This window comes from Ranitomeya imitator, chromosome 2, assembly GCF_032444005.1.
Source record: "Ranitomeya imitator isolate aRanImi1 chromosome 2, aRanImi1.pri, whole genome shotgun sequence".
NCBI classification, from domain to species: Eukaryota; Metazoa; Chordata; class Amphibia; order Anura; family Dendrobatidae; genus Ranitomeya; species Ranitomeya imitator.
The window spans coordinates 248,395,370-248,413,407 of NC_091283.1; the positions used below are offsets into that span (position 1 = coordinate 248,395,370).

At 43.1% G+C, this 18,038-nt stretch overlaps 1 protein-coding gene across 1 annotated transcript in view; it reads left to right on the forward strand.

The window, feature by feature from the left end:
• The window catches only part of LOC138662911 (zinc finger protein 773-like), a 48,895-nt gene extending 35,714 nt beyond the window's left edge, over window positions 1–13,181 (forward strand). The window contains exon 7 of the mRNA XM_069748912.1: window positions 12,031–13,181. Coding sequence (XP_069605013.1) covers window positions 12,031–13,046 — 1,016 coding nt within the window. The 3' untranslated portion in view covers window positions 13,047–13,181. The remainder of the gene's footprint in view (window positions 1–12,030) is intronic.
• Window positions 13,182–18,038: the final 4,857 nt, after the last annotated feature.

Consider the following 18,038-nt stretch of genomic DNA (forward strand, 5'->3'; position numbering starts at 1 on the left):
AGTGAGGACCGACTTACTGAATAGACCGAGGATAGGAAAGATAGCTTTGCGGTCAACACAAAAACCTACAAACAACCACACAGAGGGGCAAAAAGACCCTCCGCACCAACTAACGGTACGGAGGTGCTCCCTCTGCGTCTCAGAGCTTCCAGCAAGCAAGAAAAACCAATAAAGGAAGCTGGACAGAAAATATAGCAAACAAAAGAAACACAAGCAGAACTTAGCTTATGCTGGGAGACAGGCCACAGGAACGATCCAGGAGGAAGCAAGACCAATACTAGAACATTGACTGGAGGCCAGGATCAAAGCACTAGGTGGAGTTAAATAGAGCAGCACCTAACGACTTAACCTCATCACCTGAGGAAGGAAACTCAGAAGCCGCAGTACCACTCACATCCACCAACGGAAGCCCATAGACAGAATCAGCCGAAGTACTACTTGTGACCACAGGAGGGAGCTCGACCACAGAATTCACAACAGATAGGGTTAGGGATAGGGTTAGGATCCCTTTAGGGTTAGGGTTAGGATCCCTTTATCACTTTTATGGTGGGGGGTGGCATATCAGTGTGTTTTTTTTTTTTTTTATAAAAACGCATGCGTTTTTAACGCAAACAAACGCATGTGCTTAAAAACGCATGTGTTTACATAGACATCAATAGGTTTTTTTGCAAAAAAAATGCCGCAAAAATTACTATATGTTGCATTTCTGCAACACAACGCATGCAGAGAAAAAACGCATGCGCTGCAAAAAAGCATCAAAATGCATGCAAAAAAACGCATGCGTTTTTAATGTTAAATATAGGGGGAAAACGCATGCTTTTTTGCGTTTTTTACCGCAAAAACGCAAAAGAAAAAAAAAAACGCAAATGTGAAACCAGCCTTAATCTAAGACTAGGATGGATGATAGGGAGATAATTGAGAAATTAGAAAGAGCAGAAAGGGACATGTTGTCGGACCCATCTGAGGTAACTCAATGTAGACTAAGGGAAGCCCAGAAAGCGGTTAATAAGTTTTATGTGAAAAAAGTGGAGAGAAGAAGAACTTTTCAGAAATTACAGTTTTTTGAGGAAGGAGAAAGAGTGGGGCACTTGCTCTCTGTGGTAACGGCGGCACAGAAAGAATCATTGCATGTGTTCAAATTAAGAACAGATGGAGGTACTGTGTTGACAGATGTAGTAGATATTTTGGGTGAGTTTAGAAGTTTTTATGAGCAACTGTATTCATCTGGATTGAGGGCTACATTGGGGAACATTGTAAACTTCCTGGGTGAGACGAAACGTCCCAGAATAGGGTACTATGATAGGAGGAGGTTGGATGAACCTATAACGGAGGAGGAGATTAAACTTGCCATCATGTCAATGACTAATAACAAGGCCTCTGGATTTGATGGTCTCCCGCTTGAGATATATAAGAATTTATTGGATATTACAGTGGCTAAATTAAAGATAGGGAGGGAGAGTTGCTGGCGTCCATGAGAGAGGTGGTAGTAGTGGTCATTTTAAAGGAAGGTAGGGACCCGGGTTTGGCAGAGTCATATAGGCCGATTTTGTTGCTGAAGGTGGATGTTAAGATTTTGGCTAAGGTAGTGGCTAACCCGTTGGCAAGTGTGGTCCAGAATCTGGTCCATCCTGATCAATCTGGTTTTATGCCAAATAAGTCTACAGCGATTAATTTACGAAGATTGTTCCTGAACTTGCAGCTGCCATCTGACAACGAGGGTAATAGAGTTGTAGTCTCACCGGATGCGCGTAAAGCATTTGATGGTGTTGAATGGTGCTATCTTTGGTAGGTTCTGAGATCTTTTGGTTTCGGCCGACTTTTATCTCATAGGTGAGGTTATTGTATTCTTCTCCGACTGCTAGACTGCTATATAGGGGGACTAGGCAGGAGTGCCCGCTATATCCGCTGCTTTTTGTGTTGGCAGTGGAACCCCTAGCACAGACATTTAGTAATTCTGTTTCGGTTAGGGGGTTCCGGTATGGCATTATAGAGGATAAAATAGGCCTATATGCAGATGACATGCTACTATTTTTTAGAAAATTCTGGAGAGGCCTTGAAGGGCGCTGAATATTCTCAGGACATTTGGTGATATATCAGGTCTTGAAATCAATTGGGAGAAGTCAAATATCTTGATAGTGGATAAAGGGGGCGATGACATCCCAATATCAGGGGAAGGTAGTGGAGCGCCCCCAGACACAGGGCCACAGGTTACTCAGTACCGGTCCTCTCTGTCTCAGTTCTGGGGTTGTCACGGTGGCTGGACCCGGTCCGTGACCCTGCCAAGGGGCGTCCAATAAAAGGGGTGATGGTAGTTTGTCAAGGGTTCGTGACATCACCTGTGGTATTCGGTCAGGGTGACCGACACTGCTTAGGGGTCCGCTGGGGTGATGGAATGGCAGCTAGATGGTATACCTTCCCACAGGCGAAGTGTGTCCCCAGGGCTTCCCGATAATGTAGATGGCGATGGTGTGAGGTGCAGTCAATAATGAGGACACAGGGTTGCAGTCTCTTTACCTCTTTACTGAAGGCTTCAGGATCCTCAATCCAGAGCACTGTCAACAGGGCTGTCTGAGACCGGCCGGTCCGAAGGCACATCCAGAGTTCCCTTTGCAGGTGGAAATCGTTGCCTACCACTAGCGCCTGTGTGTTGTAGTGCTTCCCTGCTGAGCATTCGGGATAGTCCTCACAACTTCTATTCTCGTTCATTTCAGTTCTTTCTAGTTCTTTCTCGTTCTTTCTATTCTCCGTCCCCCAGGTTTGTTATGGCTAGGACGCACCCATTTGACGGGAAGGCTCGGAGCTCTTCCGGGACTCTAGAGATGCCCCTCTCCACGCGTTGCCCCCTATGTCTGCTTAGGTGATGTAAGGTAGACAGCCAACTTATAATTAACTGTCCTGCGGTATTTGAAGTAAGGCATAAAGTCAGTTACTTCCTCTGTGTTCCGGGCACCGGCTACGTGCCTCAGTAGGATGTTGGCGTTCTCCGGGCACGACTCCTACTGGCTCTCCTTTGTGCTTTGATCTCGTTTCTCACTGTCCACAATATCCTTTGCTTCGTGTCCTTTCTTTGGATGCCGCCGCAGATAGCGCAGGTGCGGCTCCGTAATGTTCTATTCTTGTCGCTAGGTGCCTGCCAGGTTCCCACGCCTAACAGGGACCCCCTGAATCTTCCCCCGCAACACCCCCTGCCACGGGATGTTGCCTGAACAAAACCCAGTCAGCTTCTGCCTAACTTCCTATCTAACCCCTAGTTTTACCAGTGTGAGGAGTGGCCTAATAAATAAAACCTTTTGCTCCCCCTAGTGGCCGGAGTGTGAAGTGTACTGTGTGCTGGTGATACCTGGTCAGATGAACTCCTTTAGTACCATCAGAAGTACCATTACTCCCCTTGGCGGCAGAGCGATACTACTGCAACAACCAGGTCTCTGGGGCGCTGCAGTAGTAAGCTGACAGTGGTTTCACACAGGGCTGTGGAGTCGGAGTCATGGAGTCGGAGTTAGTTTTGGTTGGAGTCAGAGTCGGTAGAAATGTACCGACTCCGACTCCAGCTTTAAAAAAAATGTATTAATATTTAATAATTGAACTTTCATATGAATTTTATAAATGTTACTCAAATATATATGTTCTATCAAACTATGAACAACAGTGATAAGCAGTTCTGCTGGAGATAGAGACATTTCTTACTTCTTGTGTGTCACTGTTCTCCACTGCCCTTAACTAATCTTATACTTGGTTAACCTCATGCTGCCCCAACCCCCCTATTTACAATGTATGAAACTGAAAGTGAAAATGTGTTGCAAATTCTTAGTAGTAAAGCTCCTCCTCTAGACTAGATGTTTACTAGGTGTGCGTCTTCCAAGCATCTCACAGCTGCTACTCGGAAGAGGAAGACTGTAAGAAGTATTATCCTTTCAACAAACTTTGCATCAGTTAACTGTGAGTACATGAGGAATAACAGTATTACTGACCACTATATCAGTTGTACGACCTGGCAATAATTTTGTACAATTGTTTTTAGGAAAAACAATTGTCATTTGGATTGTGAATGCAGAATTAAAAACCTGACAATGTCAAAGAAGCGTCACATTAAATCAGCTTTTGTCATGTCGGACGCTATTCACACTAGGGCGTCCGACAGACAGCGGTAATTCCACATTCGTCCACTATACGCTCAGTGGCGCCAGCTGGACTTGATCCAGGTTGCCCGGGGTTAATCTAGCTGGTACTCGGGTTGGGGCTGGGTTACGCCTATGGCCTTTAAATAGTCTTGCTGGACATTGGGCGTCGCCGATTATAGCTTGTGACTAGTGATTCCGGTCTGGAGTGGTGGTCTTGGAGAAGAAATATCGTATCTGGTGATGTATTATCCTTTGTTATATTTCTCCTTTTTATATTTGTATTTGTTTTGCCCTGTGCACATTATTTTGTTTTCCTGTGTGTCTGCGGCATGGTGCGTTTTTAGTTTTCCCTGTCTTTGCTTTCTGTGGGGGTTGGTGTGTGGTCTCTTCACTGGGTGGCGGGTGGTGGTTTCAGCATAGGGCTGAAACAGGAGTCAGGACCAGTTAAATAAATCTCAAGGCACGGTGCACAAAACAAATATATAAGAAGAAAATAATATAACCACCAATGTGCACCAATGGAAGGTGTAATGGACAAATCGGCAAACCACATAGAAACACGAAGAAAAAAACGTGACAAAGTCCAAAATAAAGCATAAATAACAATATTTATTAAAATATCTAATATATAAAGCTGAATGTGTGTATGTGTGTATGTATGTCCGGGATTGGCATCTGCACCGTCGCAGCTACAGCCACAAAATTATGCACAGTCACACGTCTGGACCCAGAGAGCGTCATAAGCTATATTGTGAGGTGAAATTTTAACCCCGCGCGTTCCAATTCACCAAACAATTTTGCCCCTATCTACATAATGGGGAAAAAAGTGAAAGGAAAAGTGTTGGAGGCGTTGAAGCTACAGCCACAAAATTTTGCACAGTCACACGTCTGGACCCCGAGAGCGTCATAGGCTATGTTGTGAGGCGAAATTTTAACCCCGCACGTTCCAATTCACCAAACAATTTTGCCCCTATCTACATAATGGGGAAAAAGTGAAAGGAAAAGTGTTTGAGGCGTCAAAGCTACAGCCACAAAATTTTGCACAGTCACACGTCTGGACCCTGAGAGCGTCATAGGCTATGTTGTGAGGTGAAATTTTAACCCCGTGCTTACCAAATCACCAAACTATTTTGCCCCTATCTACATAATGGGAAAAAATGAAAGGAAAAGTGTTGGAGGCAAATTGACAGCTGCCAGATGTGAATAAGGGGGACGTAAAGAGTGAGAGCGATGGCGCCAAAGAGTATATACCGTACAGTTGCTAAGGTGGGGCCCCGACATGGGATACTCACCACACACTGGGATATGAACACACACACAAAATGCGCCACACACTACCACGTGCTTGAACACATATCACCCTCAGCACACATATCACCACACATACACCAACCTCGCCACATAAAAGTCAAAACACAAAAGTCGCCGCTCAAAACTCGCCACGCGCAGAACTCGCCACATGCAAAAACTAGGCTCTTGCAAAACTCGCCACAAGTGCAAAACTCACCTCATGGAAAACTCGCCACACGCAAAACTTGCACACGCGGAAAAATTGCCACATGCACAAAAGTTGCAACACATGCAAAATTTGCCTCACACAAAACTTGCACATACTCAAAAGGCACCACACACAACTCGCCACGCGCAAAACTCGCCATGTGCAAAACTTGCTGCACACAAGTTGCTACACTAACCTGTCACATGCAACTCGACACACAAAAAGTTGCTATACGCATGTTGCCACACAAAACTCATCTCACAAAAGTCGCTACATGCATGTCGCCACACGCAACTCAACACACACAACTTGACAGACGAAACTCGCCCTAAAACACACACAAGTCTGGTCTTATCCTTCAAAAATAAAAATCTGATTAATAAGCAGACAAACTACAACAAATGTACCATATAGGAAATACGGCAGCTGTCAGTCACATGACCTGTCTATTATGTGTATGTGTGAGCTAATATATACTGCCAGGGGGAGGGCTTCCTGTTGGCTGGGGATTTATCAGGCTGCCAATTTAGCTTACAAATACTGAGGTAAAAATACTGTGCAAATAACGTGTGAACGAGGTCTAATACAGGAGGAGATGACACACAGGTATATACTATATACAGGGGAGATGACACACAGATATATACTATATACAGGAGAGATGACACACAGGTATATACTATATAGAGGAGGAGATGACATACAGGTACATATATATATATATACAGGAGGAGATGACATACAGGTATATACTATATACAGGAGCAGATGACCTACAGGTATATACTATATACAGGAGGAGATGACATACAGGTATATGCTATATATAGAAGATGGCATGCAGGTATATACTATATACAGGAGGAGATGACACACAGATATATACTATATACAGGGGAAATGAAACACAGGTATATACTATATACAGGAGGAGATGACATACAGGTATATACTATATATAGAAGGAGATGACATTCAGGTATATACTATATATAGGGGAGATGACACACAGCAGGTATATAATATATACAGGGGAGATGACATACAGGTATATACTATTTACAGGACATGACATACAGATGTATACTATATATAAGGGAGATGACAAACATGTATATACTGAGGTGATGAGGTGAAAATGAGAGGTGTGAGGTGAAAATGAGAGGTGTGAGGTGAAAATGAAAAGGTGTGAGTGCAAAATGAGAGGAGTGAGGAAAAATAATGGAGTGATCAGAAAATGACAGATGTGAGGTTGAAATGACAAGTGTTAGGGGGGAATGAGAGGAGTGAGGGAGAAAATGAGAGATGTGAGGGAGAAAATGAGAGATGTGAGGGGGAAAATGAAAGATGTGATTGGGAAAATGAGAGGCGTGATGGGAAAATATGAGAAGTGAGGTGCTATAACTAACCACAGATATTTACTATGCCCAGGCAACGCCGGGCTCTTCAGCTAGTGTAATATATAGTGGAACGGTGGGAAAAAATACCATTAAAGGCACAACACCAGGGACATAAAAAATGGCACAAAAATAAATTAACTGTATAACCACAGTGTGAAATCAGCATATACAGTGGGGCAAAAAAGTATTTAGTCAGTCAGCAATAGTGCAAGTTCCACCACTTAAAAAGATGAGAGGCGTCTGTAATTTACATCATAGGTAGACCTCAACTATGGGAGACAAACTGAGAAAAAAAAATCCAGAAAATCACATTGTCTGTTTTTTTATCATTTTTTTTGCATATTATGGTGGAAAATAAGTATTTGGTCAGAAACAAACAATCAAGATTTCTGGCTCTCACAGACCTGTAACTTCTTCTTTAAGAGTCTCCTCTTTCCTCCACTCATTATCTGTAGTAATGGCACCTGTTTAAACTTGTTATCAGTATAAAAGGACACCTGTGCACACCCTCAAACAGTCTGACTCCAAACTCCACTATGGTGAAGACCAAAGAGCTGTCAAAGGACACCAGAAACAAAATTGTAGCCCTGCACCAGGCTGGGAAGACTGAATCTGCAATAGCCAACCAGCTTGGAGTGAAGAAATCAACAGTGGGAGCAATAATTAGAAAATGGAAGACATACAAGACCACTGATAATCTCCCTCGATCTGGGGCTCCACGCAAAATCCCACCCCGTGGGGTCAGAATGATCACAAGAACGGTGAGCAAAAATCCCAGAACCACGCGGGGGGACCTAGTGAATAAACTGCAGAGAGCTGGGACCAATGTAACAAGGCCTACCATAAGTAACACACTACGCCACCATGGACTCAGATCCTGCAGTGCCAGACGTGTCCCACTGCTTAAGCCAGTACATGTCCGAGCCCGTCTGAAGTTTGCTAGAGAGCATTTGGATGATCCAGAGGAGTTTTGGGAGAATGTGCTATGGTCTGATGAAACCAAACTGGAACTGTTTGGTAGAAACACAACTTGTCGTGTTTGGAGGAAAAAGAATACTGAGTTGCATCCATCAAACACCATACCTACTGTAAAGCATGGCGGTGGAAACATCATGCTTTGGGGCTGTTTCTCTGCAAAGGGGCCAGGACGACTGATCCGGGTACATGAAAGAATGAATGGGGCCATGTATCGTGAGATTTTGAGTGCAAACCTCCTTCCATCAGCAAGGGCATTGAAGATGAAACGTGGCTGGGTCTTTCAACATGACAATGATCCAAAGCACACCGCCAGGGCAACGAAGGAGTGGCTTCGTAAGAAGCATTTCAAGGTCCTGGAGTGGCCTAGCCAGTCTCCAGATCTCAACCCTATAGAAAACCTTTGGAGGAAGTTGAAATTCCGTGTTGCCAAGCGAAAAGCCAAAAACATCACTGCTCTAGAGGAGATCTGCATGGAGGAATGGGCCAACATACCAACAACAGTGTGTGGCAACCTTGTGAAGACTTACAGAAAAAGTGTGACCTCTGTCATTGCCAACAAAGGATATATTACAAAGTATTGAGATGAAATTTTGTTTCTGACCAAATACTTATTTTCCACCATAATATGCAAATAAAATGTTAAAAAAACAGACAATGTGATTTTCTGGATTTTTTTTATCAGTTTGTCTCCCATAGTTGAAGTCTACCTATGATGTAAATTACAGACGCCTCTAATCTTTTTAAGTGGTGGAACTTGCACTATTGCTGACTGACTAAATACTTTTTTGCCCCACTGTATGTGCATATCTGTGTCAGTAGGCCATATATAGGAATAAGTAGCAGATATACCAAATCAATGTGATAAAGTGCGTGTGCAAACTTGATTAATTGGTGGCAGAAGGAGACCAAATAAAGTGCTGACGTTAAATAATGGTGCAAATTACTGGCGCTAAGTCAGACCGATATGTGACATGTTGGACATGATAACCGGTGAAGTATAAAGCACCAGGCGGGCACAAAACGGAATAAAATGAAAAGTAATAAAGGTCAAAAAAGCCACCTGGTATTACCTGCTATGTGGAGTGTGAGTCCCTGGGATGTGCCGAACCCTGACGCGCGTTTCGGCGTCTGCCTTCGTCCATTTTCTCCTGTTACCCTTGGTAAAAAAAAATCAAATTGGAGCTGAAATAAATTTTGTGTGAAAAAAGTTAAATGTTCATTTTTATTTAAACATTCCAAAAATTCCTGTGAAACACCTGAAGGGTTAATAAACTTCTTGAATGTGGTTTTGAGCACCTTGAGGGGTGCAGTTTTTAGAATGTTGTCACACTTGGTTATTTTCAATCATATAGACTCAAAAAATGACTTCAAATGAGATGTGGTCCCTAAAAAAAATGGTGTTGTAAAAATGAAAAATTGCTGGTCAACTTTTAACCCTTATAACTCCCTAACAAAAAAAATTGGTTCCATAATTGTGCTGATGTAAAGTACACATGTGGGAAATGTTACTTAAGTATTTTGTGTGGCATATCTCTGATTTAAAGGCATAAAAATTCAAATGTGGAAAATTGCGAAATTTTCTAAATTTTCGCCAAATTTCCATTTTTTTTTTCACAAGTAAACGCAAGTCGTATCGAAGAAATTTTACCACTATCATAAAGTACAATATGTCACGAGAAACAATGTCAGAATCATCAGGATCCTTTGAAGCATTCCAGAGTTATAACCTCATAAAGGGAAAGTGGTCAGAATTGTAAAAATTGGCCCGGTCATTAACGTGCAAACCACCCTTGGAGCTTAAGGGGTTAAAATGACAAAATCTAATGAGCATTTAATAAAGGGTCCTAGGAAGAATGGCAGAAAACATTGGGGTGGCTTGAACAGGATGGTTGGTCCAGTAGGACCGAATGCTTGTTTCTTTTTAACAAGCCCCATAGCGAATGTAAGTCCCAAAAATTTTTTCATTTCTATGTCCTTAGTTGGTGTCCATAAATTTGACCTAGCATAATAGGATTGTGGATTCTGGCTGATGAATTGGGACATATATGAATTTGTTTGTAGGATAATATGTTCTAGCAAGCTATCTGTATCTGTCAGAAACAAATAAAAAAAAAAAATAATTGTTCCAAAATTTTCAACCTCCACATTTATACCAGGAATGGCATTAAAATTAGGGATGACTGGAGTAGCCAGATCCGAAGCCTCCCATCTGGGAAATGCTACATCAAGAACCAAAGCCCCTTAGACATTGGTGTACGCCAATTCACGAGCACTAGGGACAGCGCTAGTACTGGGCATTGTTCCCTGAGTTGGAGACATTTCTCCAGAAGCGCTATTTGTCCTTCTTGTTGTACTGATCCTTCTGTGTGAGGATGGACCAGAATCACTGCTCATTTCTGAGCTATCACTGTCGCTGCTACTAAAGCCCTCGGAATCCACATCGCCATCTGACACTGCACTTTCTTCGCTGTCAGAACATAAAAGTGCATAAGCCTCCTCTGCACTATAATACTGATGGGTCATTTTATTCGGTTTTTTTTTCTTCCGGAAATGGGAAACTCTGACGTGACATGGCTGAGGTGACCAAATTATTGGGGAGACAATTGAGAAAAGCCTGATCCTTTAGCCTATCCCTAACTTTAGAATAAACCCCAACCCTAACTTTAGCCTAACAGTAACCCTAACAGTAACCCTAACTTTAGAATAACAGTAACCCTAACTTTAGAATAACAGTAACCCTAACTTTAGCCCCAATACTAACCCTAACTCTAGCGCTAACCCTAACCCGCCTTATCTGTTTTTTTTACTTTATAACACGTTCGCTGACTGACACAGCTGTTGCAAGTTGCACCTGTAACACTGTTTCTCCTCTAATCTCTCGCTGACAGGAGATCTGAGGAGAAACAGCGTTTTTATGAGGCAGATCGCCCGGGAAAGTTCATTGCTACAACAAACTTTCCCAGTGATTTGTCCATTGGCTGGTGTGGCGCTGACGTCATCTGGACCTGAACCAATCAGGTCTCGATGAGGTCAGGGGTCAAAAGAAGCGTTGTGCGTCGGAATCCCCTCATTATAAGGTATATGGGGGTCCCGATGAGCACAAAACTGCCGACCGTAGACAAACGTCGTCTCTCCACAAAGCTCTGCTAGCGTCAACATTTATCTACCGTTAGCAGTCATGAAGTGGGTAAGTTAAGGGTACCATAATTTCTGTCCAGGCCTATTTCATGAGTTTTATTTATTTTTTTTTTAATTATGTGGAAACATCGTTGAAAAGCAATGTCTGACTTTCATTTGTTCATTTTCATAGATCTTTTATTATTACTTTTGTCAGATTCAAGTTATTTCTGTGACCATTCTGGGTTTTCAGTCATTAAACGAGGGGTACCAACAATTTAGACTACATGTGTAGGAGGAGTGAATATTTTGATCCCACAGCCACTTTCCGGAAATTAGCACAAAGTGGATGTTGGAGAGTGAAAATTATACATTTGCCATTTTATTACCCAGCACATAGTGCCCAGATTGTGCTCCAGGAGACACATCGCAAATTAAGTGGATTCTTCTCACTATAATATTGGTAAATACAGAGATCCTAAATGTTGTTTGAGCACACTGCAAGACTCAGAAGTGAGAGCGGATTTTTCTGGATTGGTTTATAGAAACTCTGTTACTTTTCAACAGCCTTTGAGCCACTAATAGTGTGGGAACCTCTGTTTTTCCATTGACAGATGATGGACCTGAGTGTGGACTTGTTTTTTGTGAGATGAGAATTAGTATTATTTTCGCCTGCATAACATTGATTGGTTTCTTTTTATTCGATATTTGGGAGGCAGAATGAACAAACAGTTGAACACCACACACTACTTGTTCATCCAACAAGGTTTTCTATTAGACTGTGAACGGTCATAGTCTTGGTAAATAATTAAAGTTTTTTTACATAGCTTGCCATTTTTATGGACAGTTTAAGTAGAAATGTTAAAAAATATAAAACTTATGGATATTTTATTAATAATAATTGTTTTTTTTATCTTAGCAGATGACTGTACCAGGAGATCAGAGGGACAGCTGACATATTCAATTTTTAAATCTGATGATCTTGAGATCCTAGAAGATACAACTGAAGTGATTGCTGTTACTCCAGATATACCATCATCCATTCACAGCAAAGATCTATCATCTGATCCTATGAAACAGGTCCCATCTTCTGATTCATTACTGACTACCAAGGAAAATCAAAGTCACAAAAGAGGCATTAAAAAACAAACTGCTCCTAAAGCAAAGAACTCATTTGCCTGTTCAGAATGTGGGAAATGTTTTGCACATAAATCATATCTTGTTAGACACCAAAGAATCCACACAGGGGAGAAGCCTTTTTCCTGTTCAGAATGTGGGAAATGTTTTAGCTATAAAGCGAATCTTGTTAGTCACCAAATAACTCATGCAGGAGAGAAGCCTTTTTCATGTTCAGAATGTGGGAAATGTTTTAGCCAGAAATGGTATCTTGTTAGTCACCAGAGAACTCACACAGGGGAGCAGCCTTTTTCCTGTTCAGAATGTGGGAAATGTTTTATCCAAAAATCAGATTTGGTGAGGCACTATAGAATTCACACAGGGGAGAAGCCTTTTTCCTGTTCAGAATGTGGGAAATGTTTTAACCAGAAATCATATTTGGTTAATCACCAGAGATCTCACACAGGGGAGAAACCTTTTTCCTGTTCAGAATGTGGGAAATGTTTTAACCAGAAATGGAATCTTGATGAACACCAAAGAACTCACACAGGAGAGAAGACTTTTTCATGTTCAGAATGTGGGAAATGTTTTAAAACGAAAGTAGAACTTGATCGCCATCAAAGAACCCACACAGGGGAGAAGCCTTTTTTCTGTTCAGAATGTGGGAAATGTTTTAACCAGAAAGGGCATCTTGCTAGTCACCAGAGAACTCACACAGGGGAGAAGCCTTTTTCCTGTTCAGAATGTGGGAAATGTTTTAAATGGAAAGTGCTTCTTGTTAGACATCAGAGGAGTCACACAGAGGAGAAGCCTTTTTGATTTTCTTAATGTGGGAAATATTTTACTTGGAAATCAACTGTTAATAAACATCAGAGACGTCACATAGGGGAGAAGCCTTTTTATGTTCATAATGTTGGAATAGTTTTATCCAAAATTGAATCTTCTTAAATGGGTTGTCTCTTGTCATTCCTCATTTTTGCTGATAAAAGGATAAAACTAAATGTTTTTAATTCCAAATGTAAAACTATACCCATAATTCACCCCCTGAAGGTAAGTCAATAGTAGGGTTGAGCGAAATGGATCAGACAAATTCAAAAATCGACGACTTTCGCAAAGTCGGGTTTCATGAAACCCGACCCGATCCTAGTGTGGGATCGGCCATGAGGTTGGCGATCTTCGCGCCAAAGTTGCGCCAAAGTTGCGCCAAAGTTGCGTTTCGTATGACGCATTCAGCGCCATTTTTCAGCCAATGAAGGAGGACGCAGAGGGTGAACTAGTTTCCTCCTTAGGTAAACCACAATTTTTTCTACCAGCTGAGATTCATCTTTGTGAAAGTAGGCTCAATATCTCTGCCTTTCTGGACTCTGGGGCAGGGTTTAATTTAATTGATGCTGGGTTTGTTCAGGCACATGGGCTTAAGACTCAAGAGTTGTCTAGACCCATACCTATAATTGCTATTGATTCTGCACCTTTGAGCCAGGGGACTTTCACTCAGATCGTCCGTGGGGTGAGCTTACAAATAGGGGCGTTGCACTCTGAGTCATTAGATTGTTATGTGTTGGGGGGTTTGCCGTTGCCTGTAGTTCTCTGTTTACCATGGCTCACATTGCACAACCTGGTGTTAGACTGGCAGACTCGGGAGATTACTAGATAGAGTTTTGTCAGGAACATTGCCTGGGCACTCGGCTGGCCGGGTTGAGTTCTCAGGTTTTGCCAGAGTTCACCTCAGATTTGGAGGGTGTATTCTCTGAGGAGGGGAGTCGAGAGCTACCTCCACACCGTCCTTATGATTGCGCCTTACGTCTCATTCCTGGTGCTAAACTGCCTAAGAGTAGGCTATACAACATCTCTGCCCCAGATAGACAGGCCATGAAGGACTATATCATGGAGAGTCTGGCCAAGGGTCATATCAGACCCTCGTCATCACCCATTGCTGCCGGGTTCATCTTTGTTAAGAAGAAGGACGGAGGTTTACACCCATGCTTAGACTTCCGTGAATTAAAACAAAATTACGGTCCGGGATTCTTTCCCGCTCCCTCTTATTCCAGACCTCTTTAATCAAATTGTGGGGGCTAAATGGTTCTCCAAATTAGATCTCAGGGGGGCATATAATCTTATTCGGATGAAGGAGGGGGGTGAATGGAAGACGGTGTTTAATGCTCCAGAGGGACATTACGAGAACTTGGTTATGCCTTTTGGGTTAAGTAATGCTCCTGCTGTGTTTCAACACTTTGTCAATGATATACTTAGTCACTTAATAGGTAGGTTTGTGGTGGTATATCTCGATGGCATCTTAATTTATTCCCCTGACCTCGAGTCTCATCAGGATCATGTACGGCAGGTCCTTCAGGTACTCAGGGACAATAAACTGTTTGCCAAACTTGAGAAATGCATGTTCGCGGTTAAAGAGATTCCGTTTCTGGGTTATTTCTTATCCTCCACAGGTTTTCATATGGATCCGGCTAAGGTCAGGGCGGTCTTGGAGTGGGATCATCCTGAGGACCTTAAGGCTTTACAGAGGGTTTTTAGGTTTTGCAAATTTCTTAAAGACTTTTCAGTGGTAGCCAAACCATTGACAGACATGACCAAGAGAGGCACGGAATTCTCTGTATGGTCCAGTGCGGCCTGTAAGGGTTTTGAAAATTTGAAAAAGTGTTTTTCCACTGCACCCATACTAATACAGCCTGACATCACTCAGCCATTTGTGGTAGAGGTGGATGCCTCTGAGGTAGGGATGGGAGCTGTATTGTCACAGGGAATTTCTCCGAGTAAGTGGCATCCGTGTGCATTTTTCTCGAAAAAATTATCTCCTACGAAGAATTATGATATTGGTAACAGGGAGCTGTTGGCAATTAAATGGGCATTTGAGGAATGGCGTCATTTTTTGGAAGGAGCACTTCACCCTGTCATGGTGATCACAGATCACAAAAATCTGTTGTATTTAGAATCTGCAAAGCATCTCACACCTAGGCAAGCAAGGTGGTCTCTGTTCTTCGCCAGGTTCAATTTCTACATTACGTACAGGCCAGGAAGTAAGAATGTCAAGGCTGATGCGTTATCCCTTTGTTTCCCGGGGGGTGGGGATAATTGTGAACCAGGTCCTATACTGCAGAAGGGTGTAGTAGTCGCCGCAATTAATTCTGATCTTGAGAAAGAGGTGGTAGAGGCACAGGGGAACGCCCCAGCAGCCTGTCTGTTTGGTAAACTTTTTATCCCAGCTAATCTCAGTCTCAGGGTCATAAATGAGCATCATGACTCGGTTTTGGCCGGACACCCTGGAAGTAAGGTTACCGTTGACCTACTCACTCGGCATTTTTGGTGGTCTGGGGTAAGACATGATGTACAGGAATATGTCGCTGCCTACTGTGTGTGTGCATGTTCCAAGTCCTCTCGTTCTCGCCCGTCTGGGTCTCCTCAACCTTTGGAGATTCCCAATAGACCTTGGACTCATTTGTCAATAGATTTCATCACTGACTTACCGGTTTCGGAGGGTAATACAGTTATTTTAGTCATAGTTGATAGATGTAGCAAGATGTCTCATTTCATTGCGCTCCCCGCATTACCAAATGCTAAGACTCTGGCACAGGTCTTTATCAAGGAGGTTGTGAGACTGCATGGTATTCCATCAGATATTGTCTCAGACCGTGGGGTGCAGTTTATTTCTTAGTTTTGGAGGGCTTTCTGTAGCCGGCTGGGGACTCATTTGTCGTTTTCTTCAGCTTTTCATCCTCAATCCAATGGTCAGACTGAACGCGTAAATCAAAATCTTGAAACTTATCTCAGGTGTTTCATCTCAGAGAATCAGGAGGACTGGGTTAAGTACTTACCGTTAGCTGAATTTGCTATAAAGAATCGTACTCATGAGTCTACTGGTAAGTCCCCGTTTTTTGGGACATATGGTTTTCATCCTCAATTTAGTTAATTTAATAAGAGGGATTCCTCAGGTGTTCCTGAAGAGGAGAGGTTTTCTTCATCCATCACGTCCATATGGCAAGGGATTCTTGATAAATTAAAGAGGATGGATTCCAGGTATAAGAATGCGGCTGGTCGGAGATGTGTGGAAGGTCCAGACCTGTGTGTGGGTGATTGGGTTTGGTTGTCCTCGAAAAATATTAAGCTGAGATTTCCCTCGTGGAAATTGGGCCCTAGGTTCATTGGCCCTTATAGGATTGTGGCCATCGTGAATTCCGTTGCTTTTCGGCTGGCTTTGCCTCAGTCATTTAAGATCCATAATGTTTTTCATCGCTCCTTATTCAAGAAGGTTGTGGCGTCATCCAATCCGTCCCCTTCACCTCCATTTCCGGTCCTTGTTGATGAAAATCTTGAGTTCCAGATTTCCAGGGTTATGGATTCTCGTTTAGTTCGTCGATCCCTACAATATCTGGTACACTGGAGAGGGTACGGTCCTGAGGAGAGGAAATGAGTATCTGCTGCCGATGTCCTTGCGGTTAGGTTGCTTCGGGCATTTCATACAGCTCATCCTGAGAAACCTGGTCCTGAGATTCTGGAGGTCCCTCGTAGAAGAGGGGGTACTGTCATGGGGCTACCGTGACAGAGAGGTTCCAGAGAACCGCAGCGCTCTGAGCCTCGTTCACACACAGTGAACAGAAGCTCTTCTCCTGTATTCTGACCTGGCTGCTTTGTGCCAGCAGTGCAGGAGTTAACCTTATTGCTGAGTTGCTGAGAGCTGGGTCTCTCAGCTGAAGTGGATTTTGTAATCTCATCCTCTATATAGACCCAGCCCTAACTACAGCTATTGTCAGTGATCAGTTCAACTGCCTGGTTGGAGTGTGAAGGAGCGTAGTGTTAGAGCTTGGAGGTCTGCCATTTTGGTTGCATGTTAAACCTGTTTTCCTTCCTAGTTTTTTCCTTCTCTTCCCTTCTCTGTGTTTCCTCTGTGGTTGTGTGAGCATTTGGTGAGTTTGAGACTTTTTAGTTACCTTGTCTGTATACCCTGTTAGTTGTTGTATTTATACACTGGTGCAGTCCACCTCCCTTGGTGGGAGAGGGGGCCACTGATAGGGCCTGCACAGGAGACAGGGATACGCTGGCAGCTCAGGCCTCCTAACCATCATAGGTACCCCTGAGATAAGGGAAAGCCAGGGCCCCATTATAGTGGCAGGGACAGGTGCGGGTCCCAGTACGCCGTCCTGCCCCTTTATCGCCGTTAACGGCGTGACAATACCTCAGTCCTGTTAGTTTGACGTATATCAGCCAGCCACTTTCTGCCACTTACATTGTGTTGTTTTATGCACAGGGCCTGAGTTTTGGTTCAGTCTCCCCCTCAAAAAAGGGAGATTTAAATTCTCACAAATTGGATATACCTCAGTCCTGTTAGTTTGTCGTATATCAGCCAGACACTTTCTGCCACTTAGATTGCGTTGTTATATACACTGAGCCTGAGTTTTGTTTCCGTCTCCCCCCAAAAAAAGGGAGATTCAAATTCTCACAAAGTGGATATACTTCAGTACTGTTAGGTTTTCGTATATCAGCCAGCCACTTTCTGCCACTTACATTGAGTTGTTTTATACACTGGGTCTGAGTTTTGGTTCAGTCTCCCCCCAAAAAAAGGGAGATTTAAATTCTCAACAAGTTTATATACATCTTCTACCTTGTTTTACAGTACCATACTGGTACTGATGGTGGTGGTGCATCTGGTGGTAGTGGCAAAAGCACAATAGCACCTAAGGCTGGATAGGTGTTGAGCCAGCGTCATCGTCTGGCTACACAAGGCCTCGAAGACTCTCTTATCTGGGAGTAGGAGAACAGCTTTTAAAGCCGGAGCAGCAGGAAAAAGTTTTGGCTTTCCTT